The sequence below is a fragment of the Pleurodeles waltl genome, chromosome 4_1, assembly GCF_031143425.1.
Source record: "Pleurodeles waltl isolate 20211129_DDA chromosome 4_1, aPleWal1.hap1.20221129, whole genome shotgun sequence".
In the NCBI taxonomy this organism is placed as follows: Eukaryota; Metazoa; Chordata; class Amphibia; order Caudata; family Salamandridae; genus Pleurodeles; species Pleurodeles waltl.
In genome coordinates this window covers 9,555,530-9,566,731 of record NC_090442.1, presented here as the reverse complement: position 1 = coordinate 9,566,731, position 11,202 = coordinate 9,555,530, and the positions used below count along the sequence as shown (strand labels likewise).

Genomic DNA, 11,202 nt, shown 5'->3' with positions numbered 1-11,202 from the left:
CACGTGGTGCTCCGTGAGCGCCCGTTCTTTACTAAGTTACTCTGTGGACGCTGGTAAATCACCTCCTTGTCCATGTGCATCTTCCTAAATCTGTACCTGTAGCACATGGTGCTCCGTGAGCGCCCTTTCTTTACTAAGTTACTCTGTGGACGTTGGTAAATCACCTCCTTGTCCATGTACATCTTCCTAAAGCTGTACCTGTAGCACTTGGTGCTCCGTGAGCGCCCGTTCTTTACTAAGTTACTCTGTGGACACTGGTAAATCACATTATTTTCTGAAGTAAATACAATGAGTTGTATTCAACAGAACTTTTAGTTGAATATCTATGTGTGGTGAAATATCCTTTGATACGTTTTACAGATAGCAAAGAAGAGATGGTATTTACAGGCAGATAACTATTGTGTATTCACAGTACATTACATTTGCATTCAGTAATTTTGAATCTCTTTCCAATCAACAGGACCAACACCTTGAATGTACAAAATATTTATGTATAATGAAGATAATACTTGAAATCTGCAAAACAGCTGTAAGAAACAACAGGACCGACACCTTGAATGTACAAAATATTTATGTATAATGAAGATAATACTTGAAATCTGCAAAACAGCTGTAAGAAACAATGTGTAACAGTATCACCATAAACATCAGTGCAGTCAGAGACAGAGGAACCTGAACATAAACTGACAGATCCTGGAAGCAGTCAAGGGCAGTTCAGTGAAAGTCTGAGCTGTGCACCTCCACGCCACACGAATAAAGGAATTAACTCTAGAAAATTAAGGCAGCAGCACTGATCAACCACCAGCTTCGAATGGATCAGTATGAACTGGTTACAGCAGTGCTCTGCTTCCTAAAATGATGACAGATCATCATTCAGTGTCCTAGGTGTATTGTAAACTCTTTCTAGCCAAACCACAGCAACCAGAGAAAAGCACAACAGAGCGGAGACAAACAACTGAAGGGTGAAAGAAAGAGGAGTTCTGCTGTTTAAATTACAGAGTACTGTCCTAATTTGCACCAACCAGAAGGAGGAGGATTAATATTCACCCCCAAGCATCGAACACTGTTATTTATTCTAAAGACACAGTCACTCACAAAAAAGCCTGACACATATTGTAAGTGTGGCAAGAATTTAGTTACTATTGTATTTTATTGTTAAATTGCAAATCAAATGTACTGAATACCAACACATACAGCAAATGTGAGAATAGTACAAGTGCTTTATCAACCATGTTGGCCCGTCAGGAAACACAGTCATGGGAAGTGGACAAACATATCACCGACCCAGAGACACCAACCAAGAAAGAAGAATCATACACGTGCAGCGAGAGCTTTAATTTGTCATCGCTACAAAAGCGCCATCAGCAAACTCACACGGGAGAAGAACTATTCTATTGCACTGAATGTGTGCAAAGCTTTAGTCATTTAGCACTCCTTAAAGAGCATCAGCGAACACACACAGGGGAAAAGCCATTCAGATGTAGTGACTGTATAAAGAACTTTTGTCAGTTATCACACCTCCAAAGACACCAGCAAACACACACAAGTGAAAAACCATACAGTTGCAGTGAATGTGTGAAGAGCTTTAGTTGGTTATCACACCTCCAAGTACATCAACGAACACACACAGGGGAAAAACCATACCATTGCAGCAAATGTGTGAAGAGCTTTTGTCAGTTATCAGATCTCCAAAGACATCAGCAAACACACACAGGGGAAAAACCATACCACTGCAGTGAATGTGTCAAGAGCTTTAGTCGCTTACCAGACCTCCAAGTACATCAGCAAACACACACAAGGGAAAAACCACACTATTGCAATTAATGTGGAAGTAGTTTTAGTCGGTTATCACACCTCCAAGTACATCAACGAACACACACAGGAGAAAAACCATACCATTGCAATGAATGTGTAAGTAGGTTTACTCAGTCTTCAGCATTAAGAAATCATCAGCGAACACACACAGGGGAAAAGCCATTCAAGTGCAGTGAATGTGTGAAGAACTTTAGTCAGTTATCAAGTCTCCAAAGACATCAGCGAACACACACAGGGGAAAAAATATATAATTGTAGTGAATGTGGAAGTAGTTTTAGTCAATCTTCAGCATTAAGGAATCATCAGCGAACACACACAGGGGAAAAACCATTCAAGTGCAGTGAATGTGTGAAGAGCTTTAGTCAGTTATCAAACCTTCAAAGACATCAACGAACACACACAGAAAAACCATTCAAGTGCAGTGAATGTGTAAAGCGCTTTAGTCAGTTATCAACCCTGTATAGTCATCAGCTAACACACACAGTATAAACCATGGATGAAGAGCTTTAGTCAGTTAACAAACCTTGAAAGACACTATTAAACACACACAGGAAAACCATACAATTGTGCCGAATGTTTGAATCACTTTAGTTGGTTATCACTCTTCCAAAGACATCAACAAACACACATGGAGGGAAAACCATACCATTGTCGTGAATTTATGAAAAGCTTTAGTGGGTTATCACATCTACAAAGACCTCAACAGACAGACACAGGAGAAAAACCACACTGTGGCAATGAATGTGGAAGTAGTTTTAGTGAATCCTCAACATTAAAGAATCATCAGCGAACACACACAAGGGAAAAACCATTCAAGTGCAGTGAATGTGTGGAGAGCTGTCATCGATCGTGCTTATAAAGCCATCAGCAAATTATAAAAGATGATTCTGTTACAATTATGTGGGATGTTTAAATGCCAGCGGATAATTAATAGGTTATATAAGACCCGATTATCTGCAAAGATGAAAAAAAATAATCATAAAAGTGTCTGTTCTCAGCAATTGCTCATTTCTCTACAGATAAGAAAAAGAAATGAAGCATCACAAAACCCTCTGGGACTTTAGCACAGTGCGGACAAAAAAAAAAGAAAGTGTTGATTTTTATTCTATGAAGTAGAGCTATAAAGAAAAACATCCGAGAACACCTGAACAGGCTACCTGAACAGGCAACACTATGAACAATGCTTGGACTAACAGGGGGATCAGTGATAAAACCCTTAAACCCAACACACTTGAACCGATTTAACAGTGTTCACCTTATGGTTCTGTGACAGCAGTTAGAGAACACGTCCAAAGGTAGAAGTAAAGGTAGGAAAATGTTAGCCGTAATTCTTAGTGGTTAATGCTTGCAATGCACGACATTTACCTCCCAAACCCAGACACAGGAGAGGTGATACTCCTTTCCATCATCACATGCGTCTGTAAATGCACTCACTATAGTGGCACTTCCAGAGGACAGCTGCATCCTTGGGAGATTTGTCGGATCATCACTGACTAAGCAAATGATTCATGGGTATGTTAATTATATGTAAATATATTTCATGAGTTTCCTATTTGAAGACCGTTATTCAGCCAAATCCTGACTGGTGAAAGGGCAGAAATAGTGACTGATGACAAAATTATTGATAGGAGAAAGAGCTGTTGAAAATTAGTTCTTAATAGGTTTCTGAAGGCTTTGACAGTTTGTTAAAGATTGACTCTTTAGCAGTAACAGATTTCTGCTGTTAGGAGCTAGAATCAAGAATCATTGACTCACAGCTTTACATTTCTGGAACCTTGGCACTGGAAAAGAAATCTGAATTCAGAAGAAAAGAGGCATGAATGATTTTCAAGACTGTGTTTCCAAGCACAAGGGAATCCCCATTGTATATAAACTCCGCTGGTGAATGCATGAACTTGAAAAGTATGTGCTGCTTGTGAGCAAACAGTGAAAGTATGTGATATTGTTGAGACTTTCTTAGACCAGGAATGTCACTGAGTGCAACATTCTGAATCACTTGAAAATGAGCTGTGTGATGCTGAAACCCTCAAATACACAGTGTTCTCATAGCTCAACCTTGCGTAAAGGAAGGAATTCACCAATCAAATATGCAAGTCAGAAGAAAGAAAAATAAACCTCTTCAGTAGCCAATGATGGCAAAAACTAATGCATCCACTGAATTAATTTCAGCAAATTGCTGAGTCCCTGCTGCAGACCATCATCTCCACTACCTAGTAGTGTTAGTTTGGAACGAGGTCACTGTAGGAGGCTGGCCTGGCTTGTAGTGGGTACCAAGGGGTACTTACACTCTGTACCAGGTCCAGTTATCCCTTATTAGTGTAGAAGAGGTGTTTCTAGCAGTTTAGGCTGATAGAAGGTAGCTATAGCAGAGCAGCTTAGGCTGAACTAGGAGACATGCAAAGCTCCTACTATACCACTGGTGTCATATGCACAATATCATAAGAAAACACAATACACAGATATACTAAAAATAAAGGTACTTTATTTTTATGACAATATGCCAAAAGTATCTCAGTGAGTACCCTCAGTATGAGGATGCAAAATATACACAGGATATATGTACACAACACCAAAAATATGCAATAATAGCAAAAGGAAATAATGCAAGCAATGTAAAGTTACAGTAGATTGCAATAGGAGCACATAGGTATAGGGGTAACACAAACCATATACTCCAAAAGTGGAATGCGAACCACGAATGGACCCCAAACCTATGTGAGCTTGTAGAGGGTCGCTGGGACTGTAAGAAAACAGCGAGGGTTAGAAAAATAGCCCACCCCAAGACCCTGAAAAGTAGGTGTAAAGTGCACCTACAACCCCTACAGAGCACAGAAACCGTGATGGGGGGTTTCTGTAAGGAAGACCAACACCAGCAATGCAACAACAGTGGATTTCCGGACCTGAGTACCTGTGGAACAAGGGGACCAAGTCCAAGAGTCGCGACAATGTCGAGAGAGGGCAGATGCCCAGGAAATGCCAGCTGAGGGTGCAAAGAAGCTGCCACCGGATGGAAGAAGCTTTGGTTTCTGCAAGACCAAAGAGGCCTAGGAACTTCCCCTTTGGAGGATGGATGTCCCACGTCGTGAAAAAGCTTGCAGAGGTTTTCCCACGCAGAAAGACCGCAAACAAGCCTTGTTAGCTGCAAGGGTCGCGGTTAGGGTTTTTGGATGCTGCTGTGGCCCAGGAGGGGCCAGGATGTTGCCACTTGGGTGAGGAGACAGAGGTTGCGCCCAGCAGGTCAGGGAGCCGTCACAGAGCCAGGTAGCACCCGCAGAAGTACCGGATCAGGCACTTAGAAGAGGAGTGAACTGGAGACCACCCAAAGTCAGAAAAGGGAGTCCCACAACACCGGAGGACAACTCAGAAGGTTGTGCACTGCAGGTTAGAGTGTCGGGGACCCAGGTTTGGCTGTGCACGAAGAAAATCCTGTAAGAGTGCACAGGAGCCGGAGCAGCTGCAAATCACGCGGTACCCAGCAATGCAGTCTAGCGTGGGGAGGCAAGGACTTACCTCCACCAAACGTGGACTGAAGAGTCATTGGACTGTGGGAGTCACTTGGACAGAGTTATTGAGTTCCAGGGACCATGCTCGTCATGCTGAGAGGGGGCCCAGTGGACTGGTGATGCAGTCTTTTGTTGCCTGCGGTTGCAGGGGGAAGATTCCGTCGTCCCATGGCAGATTTCTTCAGAGCTCCTGGTGCAGAAAGGAGGCAGGCTACCCCCAGAGCATGCACCACCAGGAAACAGACGAGAAAGCCGGGAGGATGAAGCGATACAAGGTTGCAGTAGTCGTCTTTGCTACTTTGTTGCGGTTTTGCAGACGTCCTGAGCAGTCAGCGGTCGATCCTTTGGCAGAAGGTGAAGAGGGAGATGCAGAGGAACTCTGGTGAGCTCTTGCATTCGGTATCTGAAGAATTCCCCAAAGCAGAGACCCTAAATAGCCAGAAAAGGAGGTTTGGCTACCTAGGAAGGAGGATAGGCTAGTAACACAGGTAAGAGCCTATCAGAAGGAGTCTCTGACGTCACCTGCTGGCACTGGCCACTCAGAGCAGTCCAGTGTCCCAGCAACACCTCTGTTTCCAAGATGGCAGAGGTCTGGAGCACACTGGAGGAGCTCTGGGCACCTCCCTTGGGAGGTTCAGGTCAGGGGAGTGGTCACTCCCCTTTCCTTTGTCCAGTTTTGCACCAGAGCAGGGCTGGGGTATCCCTAAACCGGTGTAGACTGGCTTATGCAGAGATGGGCAGCATCTGTGCCCATCAAAGCATTTCCAGAGGCTAAGGGAGGCTACTCCTCCCCAGCCTTCACACCTATTTAAAAAGGGAGAGGGTGTCACACCCTCTCTCAGAGGAAATCCTTTGTTCTGCCTTCCTGGGCCAGGCCTGGCTGGACCCCAGGAGGGCAGAAACCTGTCTGAGGGGTTGGCAGCAGCAGCAGCTGCAGTGAAACCCCAGGAAAGGCAGTTTGGCAGTACCCGGGTTCTGTGCTAGAGACCCGGGGGATCATGGAATTGTCTCCCCAATGCCAGAATGGCATTGGGGTGACAATTCCATGATCTTAGACATGTTACATGGCCATGTTCGGAGTTACAATTGTGACGCTATACATAGGTAGTGACCTATGTATAGTGCACGCGTGTAATGGTGTCCCCGTACTCACAAAGTCCGGGGAATCTGCCCTGAACAATGTGGGGGCACCTTGGCTAGTGCCAGGGTGCCCACACACTAAGGGCCATATTTATACTTTTCGACGCACAACTGCACCAACACAGTTGTGCGTCAAAAAATTTAACGCCGGCTAACGCCATTCTGAAGCGCCATGCGGGCGCCGTATTTAATCAATGATGTTAGCCGGCGTTAGCCGGCGGAGCTGCCTGATGTGCGTAAAAAAAAATGACTTACACCAGGCAGCGCCACACATAACAAACATACTGAAAACATAGGGTCTTCACTATGAGCACTGGGCCCTGGCTAGCAGGATCCCAGTGAGTCAGTGAAACCACCCTGACATATACTCACAAACAGGCCAATAGTGGGGGTAACAAGGCTAGAAAGAGGCTACTGTCTCACACTTTAGTGCCGGGGCCCTCTCTCCCAGCAGATATGACACCTGCCTTCCCCAAATTCCAGGCTCCAGTTTCTCCAGTTTCTGATCTGGCAACATTTCTTAATGGCATGCGCTCAATCTTTGCCTGGCATTCCTTGAAGCCTAAGCATTGTACGCCCTCCTATGTTTATGTCCTTTGCTTTGACTTCATTATTCACCATCCCATCTGGAGCAACGTCGACTCGTCCATCTGTCAATCCAGCATTTAGACACTTCACGTTTCCGCCACCTATTGCATGGCCCACTCCGCCACCCCGATGCTGCCACTACTCCCACTTCCAGTGCCAATCACTGAAATTGTGCCTCCGACTAAGTCACAGAAGGAAGCACAAAGAGTGTGGGAGGAAAAAAGGTACAGAAATAAGATCCATGACCTATTCAGATCGGGTTCAGGTCCTTTAAATTTATACATTTTGAGCATCAATGACCAGGGATAAGAGATTGCAGGCCTGCCTTCTGCAAGCAGATTAGACACCACTCCAGAGATGGAAATAGACATTCCACCTGGGCTGCCCACATGGGAAGTGCTGTCCTTCTGTTTGGTGATGAATGAGGCAGCTGACCTGGTAGCTGAGGTCCAGAACTCCCTATAGTCAAAGTTAAAAATAATGTCTTTATGGAGGTCCTCCTGCAGGTGGTGCCTACTGCTGAGCTGTTACTGCTTTTCAGTGATGCCAGATCTAGTCCTGGTGGCCTGGGAGAAACCAACTTCTGCTCCAACAGTCAACATGCTCATGTTACTCTGACACTGGAGACCCTCTTTTTCTCTCTTCCCATACCTCATCTGAAAGCTTAGTTATCCAGGCGTCGTGGTCATCTGGACAGGTGGCTAGGAGCTTTTCAACAGTTCCCTCAGACAGAGAATGTAAGCGCCTGGGGCAAATTACTTTTTCAATAGAAAGCATGGCATTGAAGTTCTTAAATACAAACTCCTTTGCAAGATGGGATATGGCTCAGATGGTTGTGCCTCACATCACAGAGGAAATGTGCGTACCCTTCCAAGAGGAGGTCCTGAATGGTCAGAACTCATCATGCCACATAATAAAATCTGGACTGGACACTGCTGATTTAATAGCCGGAACCATGGGTGATTCTATATCCATCCGTAGAGACACCTTTGTTACACACTTTTGCCTTCTAATCCTAATGTCGAGGCCAACCTCCTGGACCTCCTTTTTGACAGGGCATGACTGTTTGGATTTAGAGATTCAGGGTCAGATAATCTGGAGCCCGCTTTGTGGGACTTCATTTGCCACCTCCTACACCAATTTTCCACATTTTCATGACTGTTGAAGGAATTCTCCTTTCGCCAACTTCGACCTTACCAGCTCCAAACCCAGCAGTAGCAAAACCGCTGGTCAATCAGTATAGGGGCAGAGCCAGAGAAAAGGGCTGTGAATCCATCCAGCAAACCTCCTCTTCCTTCTCCTCTTCCCTTACACTAGCAGGAAAGAAAATCTAGTCGCTTATCCTAACCCACTTGCAGTGTCTGGTATTGTCCTTCTTAGTCTTGGCATTGAAGGCTGATACTTCGGATCAGTGGGTCCTGCAAATCATAGGACTAGGCTACACCCTGTTATTCCTCCAGGCTCCATCCCCACCATCCACCAGTCGCACCCCCTGTAGGAGGCTGGCCTGGTTTGTAGTGGGTACCTAAGGTACTTACACTTTATACCAGGTTCAGTTATCCCATATTAGTTAAATGTAGGCAGTGTCTAGAAGCCAGGCTCTCTAGAGGTTGCTGTGGATGAGCAGCCAAGCCTTATCTAGGAGACATGCAAAGCTCATGCAATACCACTGTAGTCACACAGGAAAAATAGTCAGTGTTACAAAAATAACTGTACTTTATTTTGGTGCCACAAATGCCATAAATACCATGGAGACTATACTCCCTTAGGAGGTAAGTAATACACAATTTATATACACTAGTATGCAGAAATAAGCATGAAAACAGTTAGAAAACAGTGTGTTAAAAATGGGGTCTTTAGTTGGCAGTCAGGTTACCCCCTGTCCAAGAAAGGACCCTCACTCTAGTCAGGGTAAATCACACACAATCAAAATTATCCTGTGCCCACCCTCTGGTAGCTTGGCACTGAGCAGTCAGGTTTAACTTAGAAGGCAATGTGTAAAGTATTTGTGCAATAAATCATACAATAACACCATGTAGCACCACAAAAATACACCACACAGTGTTAAGAAAAATATATATTTATCTTGATAAATGCAGGTCAAAACGATCAGGTGCAATAAGTAAATGTAGAGATATCACTGAAAAGTGATATACAGTGTCTTGAGTCTTTTTAAAGCAAACAAAGTCTCTTTCAAGCACAAAGTACGTGGTTCGCGTGAAAAATCTCTGCAAAGGGCCGCAGAGGAGGAGAAGCGTTAAAACAAAGGGGTGTGCGTCGATTTCTCGGGCAGCACACAGCGATGCAGCGATGCAGCGTTTAGTTTCCACACAGGGACGGCTGTGCGTCGATTTCAGGCGCTCGGTCATGGATCCTCTTCGGGTTGCGGGGTTTTCAGACGCCCCGGGGACGGTGTGGATTTCCTGCGCTGGCAGGGCAAAGTCACAGGAGCTGCGTCGATCCAGTGGGCGTTGCGTTGAATTTTCTACTGCACGGCAGGGGCTGTATCGATTCCTCTTTGGAAGTCGGGCTGTGTCGTTCCGGCTCGGCTATGCGTCAATCCACTGGCCTGTGCGTCCAGTTTCCGGTCACTAGGCTGGCGCTGCGTCGATCTTCTTGTTGCAAAGTCAGGCTGTGTCATTCCGATTTGGCTGTGCATTGAATTTTGCCACACAAGGAGTCCTTCTTGAAGAGATAAAGGGGCATATTTATACTCCGTTTGCTCCGAATTAGCGTGGTTTTTTTCGACGCAAATTCGACGCAAAACTAACGCCATATTTATACTTTGGCGTTAGACGCGTCTAGCGCCAAAGTGCACGGAGTTAGCGTCATTTTTTGGCGTGAACCCCTTCCTTGCGTTAATGAGATGCAAGGGAGGCGTTCCCGTCTAAAAAAATGACTTCGACGCATATGCGTCGTATTTATACTCCCGGGCAAAAATCACGCCCGGGAGTGGGCGGGGCAAAAAACCCCGCATTTGCGCCTCTTTTTAACGCCTGGGTCAGGGCAGGCGTTAAGGGACATGTGGGCTCATAATGAGCCCACAGCTGCCCTCCCCTGCTCCCAGGGACCCCCCCCCCCTGCCACCCTTGCCCACCCCAGGAGGACACCCAAGGATGGAGGGACCCACCCCAGGGTCATTAAGGTAAGTTCAGGTAAGTATATATATTTTTTATTTTTTATTTTTTTTGTGGCATAGGGGGGCCTGATTTGTGCCCCCCTACATGCCACTATGCCCAATGACCATGCCCAGGGGACAGAAGTCCCCTGGGCATGGCCATTGGGCAAGGGGGCATGACTCCTATCTTTACTAAGACAGGAGTCATGTTAATGGGGGATGGGCGTCGTAGAAAAATGGCGCAAATCGGGTTAAGACGATTTTTTTGCCTCAACCTGACTTGCCCCATTTTAAGACGCCCATACGCCATTTCCCCCCTACGCCGGCGCTGCCTGGTGTACGTGGTTTGTTTTCGCGCACACCAGGCAGCGCCGGTCTGCTAGCGCCGGCTAACGCCATTCAATAAATACGGCGCCCGCATGGCGCTTCAGAATGGCGTTAGACGGTGCTAATTTTTTTCACGCTAAACTGCGTTAGCGCAGTTTAGCGTCAAAAAGTATAAATATGGCCCAAAGTCTTTTTGGTCCTGAGACTTCAGGGAACAGGAGGCAAGCTCTATCCAAGCCCTTGGAGAGCACTTCTTCACTACAGCCAGAGAGCAGCAAGGCAGCAGGGCAACAGCAAGGCAGCAGTCCTTCACAGAAAGCAGTAAGGTGAGTCCTTTGGGCAGCTAGGCAGTTCCTGGCAGGATGCAGGTTCTGGTTACAAGTTTCTTCTCCAGGAAGTGTCTGAGTTGGAAGGGGCCGAGGCCCTGTTTATATACCCAGTGGTGCCTTTGAAGTGGGGGAGACTTCAAAGAGTGTCTTAGAAGTGCACCAGGTCCCCTTTCAGTCCAATCCTGTCTGCCAGCGTCCCAGTAGGGGGTGTGGCAGTCCTTTGTGTGAGAGCAGGCTTTCCACCCTCCCAGCCCAGGAAGATCCATTCAAAATGCAGATGTATGCAAGTGAGGCTGAGTAGCCTGTGTTTGGGGTATATCTGAGTGAATGCACAAGGAGCTGTCAACTAAACCCAGCCAGACCTGGATTGTAAGGCACGGAA

General features: G+C 46.0%; 2 protein-coding genes across 2 annotated transcripts; both read left to right on the top strand.

Annotated features, from left to right (window-relative positions):
* Positions 1-464: 464 nt before the first annotated feature.
* LOC138288411 (zinc finger protein 436-like) lies at positions 465-2,728 on the top strand. The gene has a single exon (XM_069229969.1). It carries the CDS (start codon positions 1,231-1,233, stop codon positions 1,822-1,824), a length of 594 nt encoding a protein of 197 aa, XP_069086070.1. The 5' UTR covers positions 465-1,230; the 3' UTR covers positions 1,825-2,728.
* Positions 1,824-2,304, top strand: LOC138288400 (zinc finger protein 664-like). Its single transcript, XM_069229961.1, has 2 exons — positions 1,824-1,831; positions 1,920-2,304. The coding sequence occupies exons 1-2, from the start codon at positions 1,824-1,826 to the stop codon at positions 2,302-2,304; spliced, it is 393 nt and encodes a 130-aa protein (XP_069086062.1).
* Positions 2,729-11,202: the final 8,474 nt, after the last annotated feature.

Coding starts and splice junctions, on each gene's coding strand:
- LOC138288411 (XM_069229969.1), top strand. CDS start 1,231: ATGTTGGCCCGTCAGGAAACACAGTCATGGGAAGTGGACAAACATATC.